Below are 27,255 nucleotides of genomic sequence, written 5' to 3'. Positions count from 1 at the left end.
CATTTGAAATCTTCACAGCAGTTTAATCAACCTAACACAGCTTTTATGCATGCAATGCCGCAACAGATGCTACGTCATGCACCACAGCACGGCACCGTGCACTGTCATGATGACGTGCGTTGTGCACTCACTGCACGGCATGCGTCATGCACCACAGCACGGCACCGTGCACTGTCATGATGACGCGCGTTGTGCACTCACTGCACGGCATGCGTCATGCACCACAGCACGGCACTGTGCACTGTCATGATGACGCGCGTTGTGCACTCACTGCACGGCATGCGTCATGCACCACAGCACGGCACGTGCACTGTCATGATGACGCGCGTTGTGCACTCACTGTACGGCATGCGTCATGCGGTCAGGGCGCAGGGCGCGCATGATGCAGATCTGCTGGAGATCTGTGCGCGTCTTCCATTCCGCAGGCAGACGTACGCGCTCAGGCGCGTCGCTCTCGCACCAGTTGCGCCAGCGCTTCGGGTTCTGCTCGATGTCGCGGTCCAGGTTCCTGTGCCACCGAACCAGCGTCAGCGCAATGAATGTTCATAAATTAGCTCATGTACTGCTCTGAATTCTCGACAAATTTAGTTCGTGCCCGAATTAAATTTAAAAATTTTTTGCTAGTTAAGGGTTTAGAAAATAAGATTTTGACTATAAGAATTTGACTTGTTGAACTGAGAGACTAAGTTTAACTTCTAAAATGAATAATTCAATGATTGTGTGTATTTTTAACGGAAATTATAAGGTTCAAAGACTTTTTTTTACTTTATTTGCAAATTTATAAGCAATAATTACTTAATAGAAGCAACTTATGAATATATTTATTTCACCTGAACTCGTCGAGCTGCGAGAGGGAGCGGATGGCCCCCCAGTTGGTGTGTGAAAGGAAGTCCACTGGGCTTACCACGTTGGGGGTTGTGGGGAACCGCAGCAGCAGGTCCAAGTCTCCCGGCGCTATCTCGCCCGAAATCGCTAAGATCTGCCATAGTATGACACCACTGCAATGACGCATGCAATTGTAAGAGAATTATAGGATAGCTAGAAACAAGAACCCGTGGGAAGAAAAGTCTCTTATGAATTTAGAAACATTTGTGATTGAGGATCTTTTCGGAAAGGGTATGGTATCTTTCGGAGAGGGTATGGGATCTTTTCCCAATAAAGAGTGCTCGACAATGACTTCAACTGAGATCTAATGTCATGTGAGGGACGGGCGGGAACGTCAATATGGGTGTCATATTCACCTGGAACGTTAATATGCGTGTCATATTCACCTGGAACGTCAACATGCGTGTCATATTCACCTGGAACGTCAACATGCGTGTCATATTCACCTGGAACGTCATCTGCGTGGCGAAGATGAGCTTGTCCTGTTCGAACAGCCCCCTGCTGGTATAGAGGAAGACGCTGTGCGTCATGTTCGCGATGAGCGCCGCGACGCGAACTTTTACGTCGTCGCTGGCAGGGCTGCGCGCCATCGCCTTGTGGAACACACCGCGGAACGCCTGCCACCATTACAGATATTAATTCTTGTGGTATTAATTCTTGTGGTATTAATTCTTAATTAATTAATTAAAAGGTATTAATTCTTGTGGAAGAGGCCGCGGAACGCCTGCCACCATTACAGATATTAATTTAAAACAAATCAAGCGAGATAATTCTAGGTTAAAATGTAGAGATTATTCTAAAATTATGTCGTGAAATTACCGCGGAACGCCTACCCGAAATAAAGGTATTAATTTAAAACAAATCCAGCAGGATTATTCAAGGTTAAAATGCAGAGCATCTTTCACAATTAAGAAGTGAAAAGCAGTTAATTTAACATAAAAAGGAAGAAGAATTTGACTTCGGGGGTAGTATACAGGACTGAGGGGTTGTACACAGAACTGCAGGGTTGTACACAAGACTGGGGGGTTGTACACAGGACTGCAGGGTTTTACACAGGACTGCGGGGTTGTATACAGGACTGCAGGGTTGTACACAGGACTGCGGGGTTGTACACAGGACTGGTGGGTTGTATACAGGACTACGGGGTTGTACACAGGGCTGCGGGGTTGTATACAGGACTGCACGGTTGTACACAGGACTGCGGGGTTGTATACAGGACTGCACGGTTGTACACAGGACTGCGGTGTTGTACACAGGACTGCGGGGTTGTACACAGGACTGCGGTGACAGACAGACAGACAGACAGACAGACAGACAGACAGACAGACAGACAGACAGACAGACAGACAGACAGACAGACAGACAGACAGACAAACAAGAAGTGTAGTTAAAGAGAAGTGTTGTAAAAAGGCAGTTTAACTTGGTAGATGGTTCGGTAATTTCAAGCGCTGGACCACACGAGGTATCGGACTTTTGAATAAGTAACTTGCAAATAAATTCATCAATCCCAAACCAATAAAGTGGGTAACTTAAGTAAAGCTGATAAAAATTCTGATCGAAATTTCTCAATTTAAACTGAAGCATAGAAAAACATACAGCAAGAACTGGAAATTGGAGTGGATTATTGTAGTTGATTATTAATGAAGTGAATGGTAGGAATAATGTGGAAGATATAATCGATTACACGCATTTCATGAGATGAATGATTAGGTCGGGCCATATGGACACATATAACAACCATCAGCGGCCAACTGATGGCTGGCCCAAAATGGTTTGGTCACAAATGATCCAAAGTTGTTTGGTCACAACTGAAACGATATAGGTGAGTTGCAAAACAAATTCCTCAAGTCTGGACTAGTAGAAAAACACCTGAGATTATGCATTGTATTAGGTAACCTTTAGCGAGAACTGGTAGGTAGAGCATTGTATTAGGTAACCTTTAGCGAGAACTGGTAGATAGGGTTGATCTTGTGTAGATCATTGAGGATGAAGTAGAGCAGCGAGGCGCGGGCGGCGGCAGGGCGGTAGAGCTCACGAGCTTCGTCGATACGACGGCTGGTATCCAGAGCCTCGGTTACCTGCGGTATATATTATTTTATATCGGTTACCTGCGGTATATATTATTTTATATCGGTTACCTGCGGTATATATTATTTTATATCGGTTACCTGCGGTATACATTATTTTATATCGGTTATCTGCGGTATTATTCAGTTCTACTACATTGTAGTTCATCGAAAATTTAAAAGCAAATAACATGCCAAGCAAATTCACTACATCGTCATTGAAAATGTTTCGGAAATCGGGACTGCGAAGACTCGCATATTTATTTTTTCACATTAAATTTGTATTAATTCCACTCGTCTTAATGATTACAGCGATATCTTAAATATTAACTAATTTAATGTATTTTAAACGTGCTTGCTAACCTGCGACGATCGAAATGTTCGCCATCATAAAACTATTGCGAACTGACGTACCGGCCTGAATTTCATCTAACACAATGTGTGATCTGACGATATCATTATAGTTTTTTGTTAGTTAATTAAAGTTATGCAAAGTTATGTCAATAATATATTTCATTAGACCTTGATACTCACTTAATTCATAGTAATGTTAACGGAGACCTTGATGCCAAGTTAATTCTTAGTAATATTAGCGGAGCCATCAAATGTTCATTACCTTCTCCTGTATTTCCTTGGCGGTTGCCTTGGTGTGCTCGAGGTTCTCCACCAGCGCTGTGTCGCCCAGGAAGTTGCCACCAGCCGATGACAAGCGACTCAACAAATCATCCTCTAAATTCTTCAGTTGAATCTTGAAGTCATTTTGCTGCTTTGTCAGTTGATACTGTGTGAGGAAGAACAAATTGCGGTTAGGTATGAAATGATGAATCTTAAAAATATAAATACTGCCGTAAATAAAATATACGGAGTCAATTAGTTCAACGTCAACCCATTCATCGATTGAAAATTATACTGAATGAAATGAGCTATAAAGCCTTGGTTCCTAGGGTTTCCCTGAATTAAGCAACATTAGAATGAACTAAGCAAAATTAGACCGAACTAAGCAAAATTAGAATGAACTAAGCAACATTAGAATATGCTAGGTTGTTGCAAATGTCGATATAGCACAAATTCATTTTCACATTAAGCTAGAGTATCGTCATATTCAAAAATCCATCCGTACTCGAGTTAATCATACAAATCTATTCAGTATCGTACCATTAGAATTGAGAAAAGCGGGCTGTGCGTTGCATCATTTATCTACTTTCGGTCATGAAATAATGATAAATAATTTATTTATGCTTGCTGCATTACATAAATATACACTCTGAAAAATCATAGAAAATGTAATTATAATTTTATAGTGTTTTGCCATATAAAGAAATTTTGGTTGCAATTCTGATTAAAGTGAGAAACAATATAACTCAGTACTCACTGCAGTGAGTGACAGAGCGCGCATTTTCTCGTCGACGAAAACGTGAAGTCACGGACGGACGGACAGACGGACGGACGGACGGACGGCCGGACGGACGGACATGGCGAGCACAATAGTGCATTTTCTCCATAAATGAGAAAATGCGCTAAAAACATAAAAAAGTTTGATTATAACCTTGGTCTCCTCGAGGTCAGGTCTCTCAGACTTGACCACCTCGGCTAGCAGCTGATCTTCCAGCCCGTCTCTGGTGACGGTGAAGTTGATGAGGGAACACTGTGCCTGCAGCTCAGGCTTGTAGTGAGGGTTCGCTAGCTTTGTCTGCAGGATGAGCCTGAAGCTCGAGTTGTACTCTATTTCGCGGTCCCCGATTTTGAGAGCTCTGACCACAAAAGCAGAGTTATGACTTCTGAGTATTGAGTTCGTGGAAAAAAGTTAACCTGATTTAATTCGAGGAAGATGAAAAAATTACAGCTGCAGACAAAACAGTATCACGTTGGCAAAAGAAATTGTTAGCTGCAAAAAATCATTCGCTGTGACATAAAAAACGTTCGTCGACGTGCGCATAGCTTGAGTCCAGTGAAGAACCAAAGAAATGTGATAAAAAAGTGTATTAGCTTCTACCAATAAAAAGCAAATAATAAATTTAAACAATTTTCACATAGAATTTTAGCAATAGCAGGCGCCCATTTATCGTCTCTTGAAATTGTTTAGACACTTTTCTGCATTAATGATTAAGCCTATCCACCGATTCTGAGGTCAGAAATGTGCCTCAGAATCGGAAAATAAGTGTTAATTGCTGGGCTTGAAAAATTAGCCTCATTTGCAAGTGCGTAGAACTTGTTTCCATAACTGCTGTCTAGACAATTTTGAGCTCATGACCTTTGGGTCATCTTCAAAAGTTGCAAAGCAGAAGAATTTACTTAAAGAGGAACTTACTTGCCCTTCTTGATGAGGTTCCTGCCAATGAGAGGATCCAGCACAGGGTCGAGGGACTCCGGAAGGTTCTCCAGCAGGACCGTGCGGCCATCAGTGATGGCTGCCTCCAGAGTCTCCAAGCAGTCGCGCTGGTCAAGCCTGAGCACAACCAGCGAGCTGCCGTACCGCGCCTTGATCCATTTCACTCCTTGCAGCTGCAGACCAAACATTCAGTGGCAGGTTATAAATCCTTGTACATTACTGAGAATTGTAATAATTTGTATGCTTGCAGATTTCCCAATCTATATAACACGACATAGACGAAACATGATGAGAAAGTCGATAAAGAAGCATTGGTGCATCAATTTTATGGCATTGCAAAATACCCACATATTTATATATACAATACTTACGCACTACAATACTTTTTACATGTATTCAATGTCCGCACGGACGCTTAAACATCAAAGTCAAATAGCAAGCATGCTGTGAGTACCGTAGAAGAAACTACCTTAAACGTCTATGTTTCCAAAAACATAAAAATCTTAGAACAAAAAGGAAAGAACCTCTAGGAGTTAAATAGATTCAGTACCTGGGGATCGATTAGAAGAGGCCAGCGGTCGGAGTTGGTAAGGATGACCGCGTTTTCGGTGCTCATTCTGTCAGAGGGCAACCCCTCGTTGTGCCAACCCGCAATAGTGACGTCATCGGCCAGCAAACTCATCGGGTCCACATTTGGTGTGATGGCAACTTCAGGCTGGACGCATATACGTAGGATGTAAGGTTTAAAAACAAAAAAACTAATTCGACTTAATAATTAAACATTCATACATTCAAAATTATCATCGTTAGCATTGAATTTGAGTACCTATCCTTATCCTGATGAAAATCGGTTCGAGTAGATTTATATCGAGCATAATACTACTTTAAACATTTTAAGACAATGGTAGAAGAAGTATATATACAAAGCAGATTTCCATAATTCAGTGGATAAAATAAAAATGATAACAAACGAAATTCTCTAGAAATTTAAGGTATCATAATTTTTTTAGATTAAGGAATTGTGCATGGGGTGCATGAATTTCATTTAAATAAGTTAATTTAAATTATTATCATTGAAATATCTGAGGAGCATTCGGGTATTAACGCCCCATCCAAATAAACGAATAAATAAAGGATTAATTATCGAGGGAATTTCCTGTCGGATGAATTTTACAGATGTACTGTTATCCAACTCAGTTTATTGAAAAGAAGAAGTACCTAAAATGATTGTTAACCCCAGCGATTTCGCTATAAATTATTGGGCTTAAAAAATACACGGCAATTTCAATATGGCAAGTACCTGATGGCCAATGTGTTTATGAATCCAAAGAAAATAATGTGATATCAGATGGGGAAGTTCGTCAATGACAATTACTTAAAATCTAGCAAAATATAAAGAAAAATTCACCAAGGGGGACAATGGATAAATTTCCCGATAGCTTATGTATATCCTGCTCCCAGGAAAGCGTAGTACTGCATAAGTAAAAATTATAACGTAGATCAAATCAAGAAACATTTCAATTTACAACTTCAAAATATTTTAAAAATATATTTTTCGAAATTGAAAAAATATATGCAGAATTACCAACAAACTTGAGGTGACTGACATGGTTTTTGAGCAGGAAAGGCAGCCAGTGTTTGTGCAGAAGGTCGTGACGGTAATGCTTGGTGAAACAGCCAACGTACGACGTGAATGTTGCCGCCACCAGCACATCCCCGGGCAACGTGTGCTCGCGGTTCCGAAGTCTATCAACAAATGCAAGAATTTTAATGTTTATTTATCCTCAGTCAATGGAGAAATACATACGGGCGTGTAAATTTTAATGTTTATCTGACTGAATGGCTTCTTAGACAGCCTCAACACCATAATCATTAAATGCAAGCAGAAACAAAGGTTGAATGAAGTATAGAAGCATTTATATATTTTTCTTCACTGAATGATCTATTAAAAACTCCCAGTAATATACTGTCACGAGAAAATTATTTCTATTTAATGTAGATTAAATTTAAGTGAATTAAAAGAAACTTGGTACTTTTGTCATTAATTTTAGCTAGATTCTCTCTCTTACTTTCGATTATTTAAAACAGTGCTAATAATTTTTTCAAGTTTTATTTAAAAAGGCTACATAGGCTTCCTATTCATTCTTTTCGCCGGCCAGGAATCGACGCACACAATGAAGAGTTCTGGAGCAAAGGAGTAAAGTTCTGGAGCAACGTTCTCAAAAGAGTTCTGGAGCAAAGGATCCAGTTCTCCGGTGAGTAGAAAACATATGAACTTTTTTTCGCGGAGCTAAGTCTTTGAAAATATATTACTTTTAACGTTATAAGCAACACAATGACTTAGAGTTATTAGCAACACAATGACTTACTGCACGACAAACTATCCATGCTGAGAATCTTCAAGTTGCAAGAGCGGATGCAGAGTTACTAGCAACACAATAGACTACTGCACTACAAATTTTAAGTTGTAAGAGCGGATAAAATGTTATTAGCAACACAACGGACTTACTGGGCGACAGCTTCGCCCCATCGGACTTTTTCAGAGGCCAGGCCGCCCACGAGGCGGTTGGCCAGCGTGATGGTGCGCGTCGTGGCGTCGGCCTCCTCCTGGCAGCGCTGCTTCTCCGCCGTCGCCTTCGAGAACTCCGCCTGTAGCCGCGCCAGCTCCTCTTCCAGGTCCTGCAATAATACAGGATAGCAGGAACTCAGGTAAATTAGTGTGTCATATTGTCCAGATAATGATAAACTTTCTTACCCACAGCACGAGCACAGAGCGAAAGCATCCCTAATAAGCTATTTTCCGGGCCAAAACTGGAAGAGTACGACCCACACTCGGATAAAAAGTACATCGATATTTTGGTGTACTATTATTATTTGGTATTATTGTATTATCAGGACTTTATTTTGGTCCTGATAAGCTCTTTAGCCGGGCCAAAACTTGAAGTGGACCACCTACACTTTGATAAAAAGTAGATAGATATTTGGAAAAATCCTCAATCGTTTCTCTGAGTGTGCTTATAAGAAAATTTTCTTCAATATCTTCGTACACGAGACCTTAATTTTGGAGGTGATGGCAGCAAGACGAGACTGAGCAGCGGAGAGCTCCGCGTTGGCTTCTTCAAGAGCGCGTCTCTTGGGCTCGACATCGCAGTACACTTCGTAGAATCTGATGATGTTGATGACCCACGAGCAGAGTCCTGCGGTAAAATGTCATGATTGTTCCGCTGATCTTGAGGAATAACAGGGAAAAATGCTGCTCGCATATGGAAAAAGTTATTTTTATTTGAGAATTTCCATGGAACTATCAATGATACATTGAAAATCATGTATACTTTGTAATACTATTGCATTCACTTTTTATATATTAAGATTAACTCCTTCAATAAATTTTATCGGGTATGGCAGGTAAATTAGCCGTAGCTGTTATATATGAAGGAAAAAAAATAAATCAAAAATGTTTGAAATAAAAACGAAATAGAATTCAGACTTTTTCAAAACATTCATTTATGTGAGATGAACTCGTGGATTTTTGTGAATCCTACCTGCGGCCGCAATAGACTTAGTGCGGATGAAGTCAGGATTGAATTCAGGGTCAACAAGATAGGGCTGAATTGCTTTTATAATTTCAGGATGTATGTCTTCTTTGTTGTAGTTGATGAGCTGTTCCAAAAATTGGTCAACTTTAGCCATCATCATCTGCCGAAGGAGTGTGAAAGACAACATTGGTTTCAGTGCAAAGCTCTTAAGTCTCTAATGAAGCTTATTGGATTTTGGTTACGTCCCAGTTATATTTACATTTTAGAATACGCTAGAGCGAGAAAAATCGTGATTCATTTCCAGGCTCTTAACTAATAAATTAGTGTCCTTTGATAGGAAGAACCTCTTCATTCTATATTAACTGCGCGTCATTGAGATAATTGAGTTTTATGAGTAACGCATGAGCGCAGTTTATACTTTAATTAATTCCGCTGAAGTCAAAAGTATTATTCGCATTAATAAAAAATATATCAGTGTGGCAGTGTGGTTTCAAAATCATCAAATTAATATGGCATGCAAATCACCTTGCCGGTACCGTGACTCACCTTGCCAGTACCGTGACTCACCTTACCGGTACCGTGACCCACCTTGCCAGTACCGTGACCCACCTTGCCGGTACCGTGGCTCACCATACCGGTACCGTGACTCACCTTGCCGGTACCGTGACCCACCTTGCCGGTGCCGTGACCCACCTTGCCGGTACCGTGACCCACCTTGCCGGCACCGTGACTCACCTTGCCGGTACCGTGACCCTCCTTGCCGATACCGTGACCCACCTTGCCGATACCGTGACCCACCTTGCCAGTACCGTGACCCACCTTGCCGGTACCGTGACCCACTTTGCCGATACCGTGACCCACCTTGCCGATACCGTGACCCACCTTGCCAGTACCGTGACCCACCTTGCCGGTACCGTGACCCACCTTGCCGGTACCGTGACCCACCTTGCCGATACCGTGACCCACCTTGCCGATGCCGTGACCCACCTTGCCAATACCGTGACTCACCTTGCCGGTACCGTGACTCACCTTACCGGTACCGTGACTCACCTTACCGGTACCGTGACTCACCTTGCCGGTACCGTGACTCACCTTGCCGGTACCGTGACTCACCTTGCCGGTACCGTGACCCACCTTGCCGGTACCGTGGCCCACCTTGCCAGTTTTCCACGACCTGTCCTTCGGGATCTTGCCGTTGGGGGCGAGTAGGACCATCACCGCCCCGATGACGCTGGGCACTCCAGAGGGAGGGGACCCGAATGACTTCAGCTCAGTCAGGTTAGCCTTGTCAAGAAAACATTACAATTGACAAACAATTACGATTGATTTGTCAATTTATTTGTCTGACGATAAAAAGAATATTTAAAAAATTTGTCAAATTTACAAACAATTACAATTGACACTTTGGCCCTGCATTTATTGTTTAAATACCAAATATTCTTACTAAATAGAGTTGACTTGGTCCAGGTTATCAGATTAATCGTAAACATATAGTTAGTAAATGTGGACCGTAACATTTGGAGATCAACAAAGTCGTTTTTTACGTTTGGTACTGAAGCAAAGTTTGCTCATCTGAAAACCCGAGTGTTTTACCTCAAACATTGCAATATTGAAATATTTATCGACAGATTGTCGTCATAAAATATTAGATTCAATTGGTAAAGAAAATGTTGCTAAAAATCCAATTTGAGGACGGACATTTTTTAACTTTCTCGTAGCTCACAGCAAGAACGTCGAACAAAACTTTAGGTGAATTCTCCGGTATATCACTAAATAAAATAACTCGTCTAAAGTTTCCTACTGAACTTCTTGTGAATTCTCCGGTATTTCACTAAATAAAATAACTCGTCTAAAGTTTCCTAGTGGTTATTATAACTAACAACAACTGACTTTGTTGAGGGTGTTGAGAGCCTCAACCGCAGCGGTGAGCGCAGGCTCCGCCTTCACTAGATCCTCTTCGCACTCGACGCGTCGTCTGCCCACCTCCACCTCGATGAGCGCCACGCGACGCTTCTCCTCGTTAGCGGTCTCGTTCTCCTTCGAGACCTGCAGCAATATAACTGATGATATAAAACTGCCGAAATATAACTGATGATATATACATGCCGCAATATAACTGATAATATATACATGCCGCAATATAACTGATGATATAAACCTGGCGCAATATAACTGACGATATAAACCTGGCAATATAACTGATGAAATAAGCCTGGGAATATAACTGATGATATAAGCCTGGGAATATAACTGATGATATAAACCTGGCAATATAACTGATGATATAAACCTGACAATACAACTGATTTTATAAACCTGGGAATATAACTGATGATATAAACCTGGCAATATAACTGATGATATAAACCTGGCAATATAACTGATGATATAAACCTGGCAATATAACTGATGATATAAACCTGGAAATATAACTCCACCGATCGTACCTGTTCTTCATGCGGGCCAAAAAATTTATAGTTGAACTTCTGTTTACCTATTTTCTTCGGACGTGAGAAGAGATCGCGAATGAAGTCCATTAGTGTTTTTAACTATTATTAACTACAATTTGAAATTTACGTTTATCATCACCAAGTTTAATGAATAACTAGCTATAAAAGTTCATTATTTTAGCAGTTCAATTTCTAGACATATGACGATATAATAAAATATTCATGTTGTGGTCACGCTTCTCTTAAGAATAAACTCGCGATTGCATCTAAAATTTTATGGCATTCCACGTACACACGCTCCCAGTCATACTCATTTTACTCCGGATCTTCTGTGCGGTTGGAAGAGTATAAGTGGATTTAGTTGCATAAAAACACGAAATGTAAAATGAAGACATTACTTGATTCACAATTACATTATTGTTGCATCTCTTAACATGGCAAACATAAAGCTCCAGCAAAATGAATTCACGACAAAACCTAAAGACAACAGACAACAATTATATCAGTCTAGGGACAATCTTCCCAAGATTTCAGTAACTCTCACACCAGTCAGAGTTGTACAAGTAGCTAACAAATGTTGTTTGTAGGTAGTTATTCAATTATGTTACTACTCTGTGTTGATGCTATTATTTTATTTTTTATTCGATTTATGCCGATGAAACCAATGCCTCTAAATAAATTTTGTTTATGCTCCTGATATGTTTATGTACTTTGTTTATGCACTGAATGATAAATACATTCATATAAGTATATACAGGTTAACTAAAGCTAAAGTTTGCACCCCAGCAAAGCATTGAAGGAAGTCATGTGTACTATATGTATAATATTTGTGTGAATAGAAGATTTCTATATACAAACCTTGGCAGTCTCGGCCTCGACGATGCGGATGAGTTTATCAGCCTCGTCGTTCTTCTTCTGAAGCTCAACTTCCTGGGCCGCGAGCTTTGCCTTAAGAGCGTCAACCTGGGCCGAAAGAAAATAACAAAATTTATTGCATTTCACTAGAAAATTCAACCTTGTTATCTTTTAAAACGTAGACTTTGCGAGCAATTTGTTTCTTTCACTTTTCATTTGTAATCGCGAGATTTGCTGAAATATTGAAAAAAGTCCAATTTACGCATGAATTTGAAAATTCACGAGCGATAAACTGTCCTCAGTTACAATTATAGGTTTCATGTTTGTGACCAAAATACTTAAAACCAAAGCTTAAAAATCTTACAATTTACATTGCAAGCATATAGTTTATTCCGATATTATATACAACATGTTGACTTATCGTTTATATAATAAGTGTCTCATAAAATTGAGCAATTCAAGATTGGCAAGATGCTAAGAAATTAACTAATCACAAATTGCAGACACCTCACCTGGCTTGAAGTTGTTTTGAGTTTCTCGAGACCGTTCTGGAGCCTCTCAATCTTAGCCTGCAGTTCCGTATGCTTGGTGGAGAGCAGCCTGGAGTAGAGGTCTATGAGCATCAAGAAGCTCTTGGGCGTCGTGTAGTTATAGCGGCGGTCGTTGCTCAGGTATACTTTACTGAGGTCGTTTACAGTGCTATGGGCGTGAGCCATGAACTGGGCTGTCGACTCGTGGAGGGCAGACTGCCGAATTGTAAGTTGCACCGAAATGTATGATAAAAATAGAATTAGACTAAATATTTTTCGAAATATTTCAATCAGACGTTGAACTATTCTAACAACTAGCATTTGGAACCCGTAACTGTAGAAATGTAACATCAGCCAATGCAAGAAATAATCGAATTAGGAAAATTGTAACATCGTTAACTCAAAATAGAATTTAAAAATTTAATTCAACACATATACCTTGCTTTTCTTATCTTGAGACGGTACGGTCATATTACATCAAGTTTTTCAAACGCTCTTCACTAAGCAAAAAAGGTGCTAGAAAATCTGTGAATAAAACTTACGATATCAAAACAAAAAAAATATAATGTTCCGAAAATTGAGGAGTCATTGGAAGCAAGAATAATAATAAACCGACAATATTTTGTCTGACCAAGTTTCACATGAAGGCCTTTGTTGCGAGCATTGCGATTCTGCGAGTGTGCTGAAATTTGCACGTAAAAGTTTAAGAAATCATGTGAAATCTACCGTTGATATCACCAGAAGTTGAATGATATCAGTCTATTCGCGAGTTCTTTCACATGACATGGCCTTCAATAGAATAAACCGTATGAATGTGTTTAAGTGAAGATAATTTTGCAATGATTTAATTAGAGATATTGGCTGTTCAATTACTATTTTTCATTTGACACGAATAATGTTCTTAACATTTCTCACTAGGCGAACTAAAAAAGTCGTCTAATGTGAAATAATGATTGTTCGATTGACAGCCGTCATTATTGAAATATTCACAACGATGGTTTGTTGCATGGATTAATTAAATATTCGAGTCCGCCATTCATTTTTGAACAGCGCCGCATAACCTGCATATAACGGATATGTCGGGAGCTCTTCTATAGAAAATATAATATAATATATTGTAATATAATATAATATAATAAAATATAATATAATATAATATAATATAATATAATATAATATAATAAAATATAATATAATATAATATAATATAATATAACATAATAACAATATAATACATATAACTAACACACCGGCAGCTCGTTTATCTCGGAGAGGAAGCGCCGAGACACCGACACGAGCGCGTCGTGCGGCCACTCATGGAACCAGTCGATGGTCGTGCAGTTGATCAGGGCTGGGAATTGACGAGCACGCACCCTGTCACCCATTTATAATTAACATTATTTCCATATACTTACTTTACTAAATGATGATAACCTGTTATCCATATAACCTGTCATCCATTATAACCGGTTATCCATTACTACCAGTTACCCATTAGTTGCAAATACGTATTCTCTCATTATTATTGTATTACATACGTGAACCTGTCGTCAATCTATAATAAAATCGAATTTTTTTTATATATATTTAGTGTGCTCAATATTATGAATCTGTCTTCGACTTGTATTATTATTTATTCACATATGCTTAGTATGCTAAATACTAACACAAGGAAAATGCCCTATAAGTTCACCAGCAATTTTCATAAGTTATACAACGTGCATGCTATAATTTATAAAATCACAGTAACTCATTACAATGTTTTGGTCGTTGCCGGTACTCGTTAAAATTTAATGATATGATCATTTTTTGTTTGTATATTAATTCGTGATTAATATACAAACAAAAAAAAAAACATGAATATTCGTGAGCGAAACTCGTTTTGTTTGCAACCCACATGTCACTTTTCTATCAGCATTGTGGTGCCACTAAATTTTTTCGCAGCGATGCTCAAAAGTTTTAAGTAAGTTTTTTAGTTTTTTTAGTAAGTTTAATCGAAATAATTCTTCTAACAGCAAAAGTTTTATTAACTATAACTAGATGAATCAGAGCCTTAAAGACTTTACGAAAGCGAGAACCAATCTCAAATACTCACGTGCTTATACTAAAATACAGATATTATCATGAATATAGAAATGAGTACTTTTACGCACTAGAATGCATTTAAGATAATCAAATAACTATTTCTGTGCGTAATTAAAGACAGATAAATAATTCATTTTTTTACACCTTATAAAGTCATGGTAATTATCCTGACGTTATATTTTATTGTTTTGAAATATAAATGGCTTGATGACGCCTTATGAAGTGATGATAATTATGATTACGAAACATTTTGTCGTTATGATTTCAAATGACCTGAGGATACCTTACAAAGTCAAGATAATTATTCATTAATAATAATATATTATATAATATAATTATTACATTATTATTTTATCGTTATGATTTCAAATGACCTGAGGATACCTTACAAAGTGTCAAGATAATTATTCATTAATAATAATATATTATATAATATAATTATTACATTATTATTTTATCGTTATGATTTCAAATGACCTGAGGATACCTTACAAAGTGTCAAGATAATTATTCATTAATAATATTATATTTTATCATATTATATAATAATTATATTATATTAATATATTAATATGTTTATATTCTATCGTTATGATTTATAACTGACCTGAGGGTGGAACCAACCGGTGAGAAGCAGAGCACCACCTTCAGGTTCCTCCTCACGCGGTCGATGAAGAACCTCCAGCAGTTCTCTCTGTTGTCCGGCGTCCCTGAACTCTTGACCTGCGAAGACAACCACGTAATGTGGCAAATTAAACTGAAAATGATACATTATTCTATACGCATTTATATATTGCCTTTTAAGATAAATAAATTCATAAAGCATTAAATACCTGACAATGATTCGGACGATGAGAAATTTGAAAGACTTGTTTGGATTTATCCCGGTAATTAAACCATGTGTCTCTAAATCGACCATTTGCGAACAAATAATATTCTATTTACTTATTAAACATACAACAAAGTAAAGAATAATTGCGAACAGCTTATATCAAATTTCTCATCCCTGCATACGCCTTGTCATGAGCAGAATCTGAATCGCAATCAAGAATACGAATGAATCATAAGATTGAAAACAGTCATCAAAATTCATGAGCGAAAATTTTTGTCTGGTGTGCAATCCGCATTTAATTTTTCTATTAGCATTGTGGTGCCACCAAATTTCCTATCTGCGGTGCTCAAAAGTTTTGAGTCCAAATTTAAAAGAATTTTACTGAATTAAAAATTGAAGAATGCTGCAAAGACATAGAAATCCAATTGTAGACGAATTCTTGCATTCAAGAACGAACACATTTTCTCATATGCGGTCTAAAGCCCAAGTCTAATGCACTAGAATGTTCTTTACATAAAAAAAGCGAACAAAAATCGTGATTAATACTCCCCGATTCTTCTTGAAATCCTATGACGTAAAATCTAAATTAAAATAAAAAAGTGGTGTTCACCTAAGCTATCCTCATCAAAAAATTACTTAAATTATAGATTGAATTTAGTACATAGCTGACAAATATACAAGCCGCAAGTTTAAAAAAATCTGAACACGATATCGGAGTTTTCATATGAAATGTAAAGCAAGGCTGTAGCAGCAGCCTGATGAGGAGAAAAAATCCGTATATTTGCCGAGTCATTTATAACGAAGAAAAAACTCCTGAAACTAGAAATAATTATTCAAGCCATAGATCATTTGGCATCAATAGAAAAGCAAACAAATGACGTCGTCGATTATACATGTAGAAGAATGTTTGAATTACTACTATTAATAAAATTTCATGATGATTAATTATTTGTTAATGTTACCAAGATGAGAAGCATAGATTAAGTAATAGTTTATGTTAGTCTATTTCACAAGACCAATGGACGGAGCCTTTTAGCTTAATTGTTTAAGAAGAAAGCGTTGCATGGGAGATGTGGAAGCCAACTTCATATCTACTGATCAGCAAAGACGTCAAAGAAAGCCTCCATTAGATCTTCTCTAAAAATCAGCCTTAATATAATTATGATCACTACGCATTCACATACACTAAATTACCTCTTTAAATGCTCTATTCATATAAAATAAAAACGTATTACACTAGCATCCTTATGAAAAATCGCAGAAAATACCGTGTGAAATCAGAAGATGTTTGAAATCAGTGGTTACTGACAAGCCACTGGAAATTAACATTTCTTCAAGCTTTCTGGCGCAAAAAATTGCAAAAATCTTTTTGCCAGAGCTTAAAAAAAATATTTAGTGATGGTTTAGGTGCGTCGACGCAGCAACACACCTCTACTGTATCATCTACATTCAACGTACGCAACTGCTTGTGATGGCGGCAAAAATGGCACTACCATGTAAAAATGCGTCATTTTTAATGAGAGGCGACGTAGCAGAGATCTAGTACAAGGGTAGCTAGGATGCCACCTACCAGCCACACATCCTTGTACTCGCGCTGCAGGAATGAGATGTGTTAGAATGTGTACACAAATGCCCAAATCTTGGTTATTGCTTCTTTTGCTCATGCACTCATTGTTGACAATACCACAGGTTCTTTGAAAGTGTGATAAAGTTGAGTTTACCGTGAAAACCAACAAATCTGCGGGATCCAGTAATAGCCGTCTTCGATTGCACTATAATTCTTAAGAGCGACTGAGGGCTTTCAGTGATTGGTTGTCGGTAATGACGTACAATGAAATGTAATGAATGAGCAATGGAAACAATAAAACTTGAGACGCAAGAAGAGTGTGAGCAATCATTGTGAATAAAATTTTGTGATGTGCATTGATTTTTATTTGATAACTTAACTGAAGCGATGAAAGCAAACATTAAAACTTAAAACAACTTGAACAAAAAAAAATATTTGAAATCATCAAAATATTTGTAGGGAAAGTGGAACAGTTTCATTTATCTGCATGATCAATGCACTGCTAAATAAGAGTTCAGTAGATGGATTGAAAATGTCTTAAACACAATAAATGACATAAAAGACCGGTTTTAATGAATACAAACAAATAGAAAAGACACAGTAAATTGACAATTGCAATACTATTGGAAAAGAGATTAACATATATGATGATAATAATAATACAAAATTTGAACACGGAATACGGCATTTGAGAGTGCAAGAGAAATTATTTTGCTATTTAATGCAATGATAAACTAATTTGAAATATGAGCTATCAGTTAGACGACTGATGATCATCAATTCATTGCGAATGTGATTATTCACTAATATTTTTCAGTCTAAAATTAACATATGAGCAAAATGTTCCTAAACATTATTAACTGCTGTTTTAAATAACTCGCTAGTTTAAAATTTAGAAACATCTGTGAGAAATGCCAGTCAAAATGTTTCCCAATTAACTGATCCTAAAAATACTGACAGTAAACACGATAAAAAATGAAAGCTTCTATGGAGATGTGTTTCGTTATAACGATTACACTTTTCAACATGAATGATGTTATACAAGTTATGTTTGTAAGCATTTGGAGTTGATTGGTAGGGTTGGATACAGTTAAGAAGATCACTATTTACCTTTAAACTAGTGAAAATTGAGGACATAATTGTTGGAATTGATAACAATGCTCAGTGAATATGGCATGATATCGCAAAATGACAAATGAATGCTTTATTCATGTAGTCTTGAACATGAATGAAGTCTTGAATACAATGTTACACATGTCCTCTCAAACGAGGTCTTCAACCGTCACGTTCAATTTGCTGGGCGAATGGCGAATGTTTCAGTGAAATAGCGACATCGTTTGAAAATGCAAAAAATATATATATGAAATTTTGAACAAATTTTAGTAGATATAATATCAGGAAATTAAAATTTTTATTTGAAAACAGGAACTAATGATTTAAGGTAAATATTTCTGAAACTGAATTGATCGTTGTCGCCCAATAAAACTCAATTGGAATGGATTTGCCATCTTTAAGTGAGAAGGGATTTTAGATAGCGGAGTATAATGCCGTGACGTGAAATGGTCTTTGTACAGAGCAAGGCTCTACCTGTAAATTTTTGGTTAAATTTGAGCAACAGCAAAATGGAAGCATGCAAATGTGACTCATACTCTTACACATTTTTACAAACTTGACACAAGCATCAGAAATGGAGACGACACATATCATTTTTCCACAATCCATGCACAGGAGACCGTTTAATTTTTCTCGATCCGAAATGAATCTTGATAATTTTCATATATTAATTGTCCAATAGTCGTCATTTGAGCCACCAATGTTTGAAATGAGTTAAACTTATTTGCCTCCATTAAGTGTTGCTAGAAGTGATGTAAAGAGTTCGCTCTTGCTTGGTGTTAGTTTATATCACTACAATGCTTAGTATCAACGCTACAAAAGAACTAAGTGAAGGACCTTCAGGCACATGAAGAATGTCATGTCAGACGAAAGATGGGCAGATAAAATATTAAAGCGTTCTCTGCACTTGTTTTGATTTGAATACATAAGAGTTAAATATCACTGTGAAAACTTTTAATAAACCGTCAGAACAATAGTGAAATTCTGCAAGTGTTCTCAGATACTCAAGAGATTTTTTGTACTGTACACATTGCATTAGAAGAAGCAGTGGGAGTATATGGCAGTGGAGTCCGTGAATTGGTGGTGATTTATATACACACGTACATATACAACAGTTTAACCCTTAGGCACCCAGCACAAAAATATTGATGAAATCTTTATTACTCGCTTTTTAATTTGATTTGTTGGTTATGAATGATAGATAAGAACCGGCATAACCGTGAACTGAACTTTCGCCAGAAAAAATAAGTTTATTGAGTTACTTGTTAGATAAAAAACAGGGGTGCGAAAGGGTCAAGATCTGAATTTTAAATAAAATTTATTTATGATTTATTTTTTTGTTGTCAGAGGCACAGCTGTCAACTGGCACTTCTTTGGTTTAAAAACTGAAGTAATTAGTAGAATGTGTAATAACAAAAGTTTGTAGACAAGGTTTATGCATAATAATTTTAGGGGAATATTATTTATAACCTGAATTTAATTTTTCTCAAGGTATCCATGCACATTTAAAAAAATCTTCTAAATTAACCATGTACACCCTATTATTACCCCCATAATTAAACCTGTCCATTAATAAATTTCTACTTAACTGCGAAAAGACTTAATTTGAATTCTATCCAGAAATTATCGTTGGTTCGAACGTGTTTCTTGAGAGCATCAATAGCCCTTGTTTTATTGCAATTCACAAGTACTTTCAATAGCAAATTAAATGGCTTGAATGCAAAATTATTATAAAATATATATCTATTTGTCCGTGAGTAAAATTAAAGAAATCAGTTAATTTTTTATTTGAGTGCAACTTTGAGTAAATATAACAGCGGAGAGTTGACGTTCGTGAAAAACTTACGCAACATAATCACGAAGCTGAAGCGGCACTCACCTCGTTGCGTACGGAAGACACGATGTTTTCAATTTCGTCGTCGTGGAATAGGTCGGGAATTTCGCCGGACGCCAGCAAGTCGTTGATGAGCACCAAGAACTTCTCATCCGGGATGAGGGCGTCCGTCAGCAAGAAAACCGTACCCAGGTTCTTCAGGCCGCACCGCAGGTAGATGCCCGCCAGGTCTTTCTGAGGGTGGTGATAGAACTCTGGTAATTTGTTTAGATTGCATACTATTGATTCAAAAATTAAATCGTGAATTTGATCAGGGTCATTCAATATATTTCATCGCGATTCGTGAAATCGTATAACTGCAAATCCAAAAACATGAGAATAACATAAATTTCTTATATATTTAAGACAAAAGTTTCTGCTTTTTGGCGCATTTTCTCATTTATGGAAAAAATGCACTATTGTGCTCGCCTTGTCCGTCCGTCCGTCCGTGACTTCACGTTTTCGTCGACGAGAAAATGCGCTCTCTGTCACTCACTGCAGTGAGTACATGAGTTATATTTTTTTAGTATATGACCGTCAATGTAGTGACATTTTAAACATTTCTAGCCAAGAAAATTTATCGTTAAATTAGACAGTATTAGGTGAGCTTTTGACAACGGAATTTGATTTTCAGCAATGAGGGAAAAAGTTTCATGGGTAATTCTCGCACAACGCCAGTGACACTGAGTGAGGTTTAAAAACCATATGAAGACTTTGACGAGGCAGGCACATTTTGCGAGCTCCGACATACACTTTTTGATTTCTGGCAACACACTTTGATCTCTGGCACTCTTTTTAGCTCTGGCAGACTCTTCTTGAGCTCCGGCAGACTTACTTTGAGCTCTAGCAGATTACTTTGATCTATGGAAATCACACTTATAGCTCTAGCGGACAGTCTTTGCTCTATGACAGACTCACCTTTAGCTCTGGCAGACCGTAGTCTTTGGTGAGGCTGATTTGAAAGACCTCCTGACCAGCGATGAAGGCAGCGAGGCGAGCCAGAGACTGCTTGCCTGACCCGCCAACCCCCACCAGTAGTGCATTGCCTCTTGGGCACTCCAGGATCCTGTTGATTCTGAAGGGTGGAGGTAATTCATGAAAATTATGCGAATTGGAGGAAACGTTCCTCTTCATGAATCACCGATCAAACTTATGAGAGACCGCAGTGAGTGATCTGAGCTCGGCACCGATGTTTTCATTTCTGGAGTAAAGTTAATGGCCCGCAAGTCGCCACAACACTAATGTCGCCAGCCGCCAATCCAAACGATATATTTTGCATTAAGACTTAAATCAGAACTTTCTGGTAAGATATAAATAGCTTTACAGAACTTTATTCGCTATTAATACTACATAGTATGCATTTCTCACGAAATAATACCGTTTTGATTTATGAGAGTCGAGTCATCTACTGAGGGCGGTTCGTGTGTCATTGCCTGTAGCCGCCCTGACATCTTAAGACGATAAGTTCAAAATTTACCTTGTCATCAGAACAGGCTAACAGAAACGGGCCTACAGGTGACTGTAAGAGACCTGTTGAGACGGTCCTACAGGTGACAGTAACACTGTAACAGACCTGTTGAGACGGGGCCCACAGGTGACTGTAACAGACCTGCAGTGACGGGGCCTACAGATAAAAAGGGTCAGCAGAGACAGGACCTACAGGTGACAGTATCAGAAATGTAAACACGAGATCTGCAGACATAGGGCATGATGGCGGCTGAACGGACCTGCAGACGTGAGACATGGCAGCCTCGAAGAGCACGAGGTTCATGGCGGCATTGAGTTCGTTGTAGGTGGTGAGCGCGTCGCCCAAGATGGCGGCCAAGTCATCCCATCCTCTTATTGGGAGGTAGCGCGGCTCCCCGACCCCGCGAGCGAAGTGGCACAGCACGTTTGGCTTAGAAGTCACTTCTGCCTCGTCCAGCTCCTGCAGCACACAGCAGTCACTTCTGCGTCATCCAGCTCTTGCAACACACAGCAGTCACTTCTGCCTCGTCCAGCTCCTGCAACACACAGCAGTCACTTCTGCCTCGTCCAGCTCCTGCAACACACAGCAGGCACTTCTGCCTCGTCCAGCTCCTGCAACATACAGCAGTCAATTCTGCCTCGTCCCGCTCCTGCAACACACAACAGTCACTTCTCCCTCGTCCAGCTCCTGCAACACACAGCAGTCACTTCTCCCTCGTCCAGCTCCTGCAACACACAGCAGTCACTTCTGCCTCGTCCAGCTCCTGCAACACACAGCAGTCACTTCAGCCTCGTCCAGCTCCTGCAACACACAGCAGTCACTTCAGCCTCGTCCAGCTCCTGCAACACACGCATACGGAGTGCGGACCATTTTCACATTGTTCTTCGACTGGTCAACTTGTATATCAACTTAAAAATCTTGCACGAGGTAGAACTTTTGAATGCACACTTGGTACGATTTGCGTAAATGCACTTGGTACAATTTGTACATGTACTCGTTGTACATCTTGTTTTGTACACGTGGTAGAACTTATATGTACGCGGGGTATAATTTGCATAGATACAGGTGGTAGAACTTAAATGTACATAAGGTAAATTTGGCGTAGATATGCGTGATACAATATGCATAGATACGCGTAGTACAAGTTGTTGAAAAATTCGTCTCCGGCTTCGAGTATACCACGAAAAATTTGACGGTATTTGAGTGCTGGCGTAACCTCACCAAGAGGCACCATATACTTTAATGTGGTAAAATTGTAACGAATTCGAGAACCGTTAGTTGAATGCAACACATCAACAAAATAGTTGAAAATGCTTAACGACTACCACAGTCACCATCATTATTGAGGGCTAATAAGATTTTATGAGCATCCAAGTAATTTTTTTCAATGTCATTTTTCTAGATTCATTCGCGGTGAACAAGCCTACAAACTTCAATGTGGTTCGGTTAGCGGAGCTTGCACTCGATTTATAAAAGCATAATATAAGAATTTTAGATTTTTTAAAGGAAATGCTTGAATATTAATGAATGTAGGCAAAACTAAAAACTAAAATCAAGCTTGTGTTTTATCTTCTTTAGGGTAGTAGTTATAGCTAATAAAATTAATTAATTTACCTTACCTGTCTCACGTAAAACTCACCACGCGGACAGGCTTACAGGGCGGTGCGGGAGGCTCTTCACTCTCATCACAATCAGCAATGAAGTCTGCCTCTGTCATGCCACCAGCAGGTAGAGCACTAGCACTGCCACTAGCAGGCATAGTGCTAGCACTTCCACCAGCAGGCAGAGCACTAGCACTTGCACCAGCAACACCAACTATACTACCTCCGATTGCTGGTGAGACAACATTGCCACCACCAGCAATGAAAGTAGTAGTTGTAGCTGCAGATGTGAGTGCACTAGCACCACCGGCACTAGTAGTGGCAGCATCATTGCTGGTAGCAGCGCTAGTGGTAGCGAAAGCTCCAGCGAAGACAGGGTGTAGTTCTTCTAGTTGCTGGCTGCCGCGGATCTAGCAAGCAGTTAGGGTAAGCAACTAGTGTCATAAGTTTGAATAAAGCGTTACCATACTCTTAATTAGAGCCCAACTGTTAGTAGTAGTTGATGCTAGTTCTGGTGATTAATTACGTAGCACTAGAAGAGACCGATAGAATTTTCTACGGTTGTACGTATTCTTGGAAATAACATGCAATGAATGTGAATGATTTGATTGAAAATATCGTAATTAGATTTTTTTGAAAATACTTGAAAATTATCATTACTTGTTATCTTCAAGTAAGGTCAACATACAAGGTCGCAACTTTAATGTGTATGGCGTTGGTACAAAATTTAGGTTTGTGTTGTTCGAACTTAGGTTTGTATTGTTCGAAAGAAATGTACTCAACGTGCTAGATTTAACGGTTGGGTAATGTATGCGCAGGTATCCAAATGAATGCTCATGTTTAAAAAGTAATGTAATTATTATAAGAGTTAGAAAGTATATAGGAGCTCTATGATCGTTGAGAGTCAGTAACATCGATCTTTATGGAACGAGAAGAACTTAAATGTGAGCGTGGAAATCAAAATGAGAGGCATGAGATGAGCAGCCTATTGTACTATTAAGAATTTATTTGCTGGTGGCTTTTAGGAAAGCATCAGCAAAAATATTCAAAGATTGATGCATACAAAAAATGTACTTGATTCAGGAATCATGGATGAGGAAAAATGATTCGGGCAAATTTAAAGCCGGAGAAAAATAGCATTCCAGCAGCAAAAATCACGTAAAAAAAGGAAAGTTGCTGAAACAAGTAGCCATCAAAAAATGTGTAAAAAAATTAGCAAGCTCGAGCAGCAACAGCGGTGCTACAGACTACATCACTGCAAGCAAAAAATTACGAACGCTTCCAGTCTCAGAAAAACGTAGATTTCGTGAAAAAAGTAAAAAACTTGGCTTCAAGTAAAAGAAAAACTAGACTATTCAAAAATTGTACCTCTTGACCGGCACTTTCTTCGTCCCTCTAGCAAAAACGGAGGGAAGGGATGAAAAAATAATGTAAAAGCTGTTAAAATCCTCAAAAATCAATATGTAAGATATGATCAGGGCAGAGTTGAAAGATACAATTATATGTTGTGTAAAGTAATCGGCATCATGAAAAGTTTAAAATGTTGATTTATATTCCTATCCAAGATGTATTCTTTCCGTGTCCAATTTATTTAACGAATAAACTTACAATAAATTTAACTTAACAGCTCCTCTACTACAAGAGATGAATCAGCAAATATACATTAATGGATTTCTGAAGTATGAACATATAACTGTAATCGAGATTGTTTCCCTTGTATCAAATGAAGACTGTCCCTTCAATTAAGGAGCGTGGAATGAGCCACACAATAGGATGCGTTATGGGGATACAAAAGGATTCAATGACAGTATTGTTGAGAAAGCACCTAATATATCATTTCAATAAACTTTATTGCGGGAGTTTAGCATCTCTTCAAGAAATAACATTTGGAAGAAATTCCGCACAAAATTTGTGACTACAATGAAGGTGTGAAACCGGAGTCGGTTTTTTGAATATCGAAACACGTTTTTGGTGGAAGCGACCAACATAATATAAAACTTCAAATCTAGAATTTATCGTAACATTAAGTCCAAAGCCCTTAATTCTTAATACTCCGTTATGATGGGCGAAACAACGATAGAATTGTGTGCAAGACTATAGGAGAGGAGCAACGACATAGTGAGTACCCGCAAAGTCACTTCTCTGCTGGAACGGCCCAAAAAGACAGAGGCTACACGGTTTCTTGTTAAAATTACAGAAAGACCTTAATATTGATAACGAATTTGAGAGTTTCTTCGACGCACACTCGCATTTTACCCTGATATTCCAGACATGAATAATTTGATCATTAATTTACATAAAAAATACATACGATGACGAAACTCATTGTTTCAAGTTCTACAGCATCTTGGTATTGAACAGAGAATAAATATTCTCGAAGGTGTCCTGATACTTCTTAAGAGCCCTGCTAAGTGTCTGGAACCATCGAAAAGCGGAATACTTGACCAGGATTAGGCATAATTGGTATTGGCATGAGGGTTTTCTACTCTGCCTAGGTGAAGCATCAGAATTAACCACTAATCTGAGCAAGTCTAAAAACAAGCACACTATGAAACATAGGCATGTATCAATACTGCATACAGAATAAAGGAATGAACATCCAATTAATTCTAATTAGTACTATTATGAGCAAATGAACATGAATGCACACAGCGCTAGTTTAAATTTTAGTCAAGTTGGCTTGTCCACTTTAAAACTTAATTACATACTTATGTAAGTAAATGAGCAAGAATCGATACAGCTTATTAAAATACTGTTCTTCGCAGCTTGCGCATCTAATACTACGACTAATCCAATATCTAATCTAATAAATTTATTCGTAGCCGATCTTACAGAAGCCATCTATTTACTTCCACTTACCATCTGCAGGCATTAGAGAATTAAGGAACAATTTAATCAATTTTAGCGCAAATGGTTACGTTTAACGGCTACATCTTTAATGTAGGATAAATTTAAGTAATTTTAATTCAATGCAAATTACTAAATAAATCGTTTATATCTATAACTTTTGCAATGTTTTTATGTGCAAAAAATTTCATTAGTGATATAAACAAAGACCAAATTAAAGGATAACCAAGCACTTCTACTAGAAAACAAAGTTATTTTATAAATTCTTCAGATTGTCCACTCTTTCAAGCGCTTGTAAAGTCAAATGAATGCCAATAAAACATGGCTTTTGTCAAGCCATATTTGCTATTATTAGTAAGTCGCCCATATCAAACAATTATCGTTAACACTGTAAAACTACCTGTAGTTAAACCTTTCACTGTAAAATTCTTCAGTTAAACAGTTCTGTTCAAAGGCTTCATAATCAGAAGATAATAATTTTATAAATTTCACGATAAGTGTGCATGTTTTGCAAGGTGAATTTCAAAAGGGTCACTACGGGTTATAATTTAATGCGACTGTCATGCTATCTGTTAAGCCCTAGTGGCTTAGGCGAAATTTCGATACTCAGGTTTCAAGGATTTTTATTTGGGTAATCTTGAAAACATAGTTCCTGCAAGTGTGACATAAGAAATATTAGCTATCTAATACACAAGATAAACAAATATAAGCAAAATTTAATCCAAGTTAACCAAAAGAATATCATTTCAGAATCAATAATGAAAGACTAATAAATTGCAGGACAAAACTCACCGAAGTATTTCGCCACTAAAGAGGTTTGAACTACGAATGACAATTTATGTCCAGGTAAACTTCGGTCGGATAACTGAAGGTCCAAACAGAAAGATTACGTGAAGCGTACATGTGAAAAATTGCGATTACACTATCTTTGTGGCCACAGTCGAATATTTGAAATTAAATTAGTTTTATACTAATTCATGCATCAAAATGAAAATTTTTTAAAATCTTGTGCCAGTTTCTGTCATAACTATAAGGGTGAAATAATCAATATTGTTATTCCCTTCTCGAATAAAATAAAATATTTTATTGAACTGTTACATGCTACATATTTCAATTATGACTATCCCTGTTAGCGTTGTTTTTAAAGGTTGCTGGGTGTTAATCCTCATGATTAAAAGTTAATTGATTTATTGAAGAAATAAATCAACTGCCAGAAGA

General features: G+C 38.1%; 1 protein-coding gene across 1 annotated transcript in view; it reads right to left on the bottom strand.

Annotated features, from left to right (window-relative positions):
- LOC108676290 (dynein beta chain, ciliary-like) overlaps positions 1 to 27,255 on the bottom strand; it is a 90,112-nt gene that overhangs the window by 11,385 nt on the left and 51,472 nt on the right. The window contains exons 58-78 of the mRNA XM_047881981.1: positions 21,849 to 22,048; positions 21,040 to 21,196; positions 20,128 to 20,316; positions 15,344 to 15,459; positions 13,902 to 14,025; positions 12,634 to 12,867; positions 12,125 to 12,229; positions 10,707 to 10,862; positions 9,972 to 10,100; positions 8,823 to 8,976; positions 8,335 to 8,477; positions 7,790 to 7,959; positions 6,888 to 7,026; positions 5,831 to 5,995; positions 5,260 to 5,453; positions 4,498 to 4,702; positions 3,568 to 3,732; positions 2,823 to 2,963; positions 1,332 to 1,502; positions 831 to 979; positions 341 to 508 (exon numbers count right to left, since the gene is read on the bottom strand). Coding sequence (XP_047737937.1) covers positions 341 to 508; positions 831 to 979; positions 1,332 to 1,502; positions 2,823 to 2,963; positions 3,568 to 3,732; positions 4,498 to 4,702; positions 5,260 to 5,453; positions 5,831 to 5,995; positions 6,888 to 7,026; positions 7,790 to 7,959; positions 8,335 to 8,477; positions 8,823 to 8,976; positions 9,972 to 10,100; positions 10,707 to 10,862; positions 12,125 to 12,229; positions 12,634 to 12,867; positions 13,902 to 14,025; positions 15,344 to 15,459; positions 20,128 to 20,316; positions 21,040 to 21,196; positions 21,849 to 22,048 — 3,374 coding nt within the window. The remainder of the gene's footprint in view (positions 1 to 340; positions 509 to 830; positions 980 to 1,331; positions 1,503 to 2,822; positions 2,964 to 3,567; positions 3,733 to 4,497; positions 4,703 to 5,259; positions 5,454 to 5,830; positions 5,996 to 6,887; positions 7,027 to 7,789; positions 7,960 to 8,334; positions 8,478 to 8,822; positions 8,977 to 9,971; positions 10,101 to 10,706; positions 10,863 to 12,124; positions 12,230 to 12,633; positions 12,868 to 13,901; positions 14,026 to 15,343; positions 15,460 to 20,127; positions 20,317 to 21,039; positions 21,197 to 21,848; positions 22,049 to 27,255) is intronic.

This window comes from Hyalella azteca, unplaced genomic scaffold, assembly GCF_000764305.2.
Source record: "Hyalella azteca isolate HAZT.00-mixed unplaced genomic scaffold, Hazt_2.0.2 contig9352, whole genome shotgun sequence".
Lineage (NCBI taxonomy): Eukaryota > Metazoa > Arthropoda > Malacostraca > Amphipoda > Hyalellidae > Hyalella > Hyalella azteca.
The sequence above is the reverse complement of the archived record's forward strand: the minus strand, read 5'-3'. Positions and strand labels throughout refer to the sequence as shown.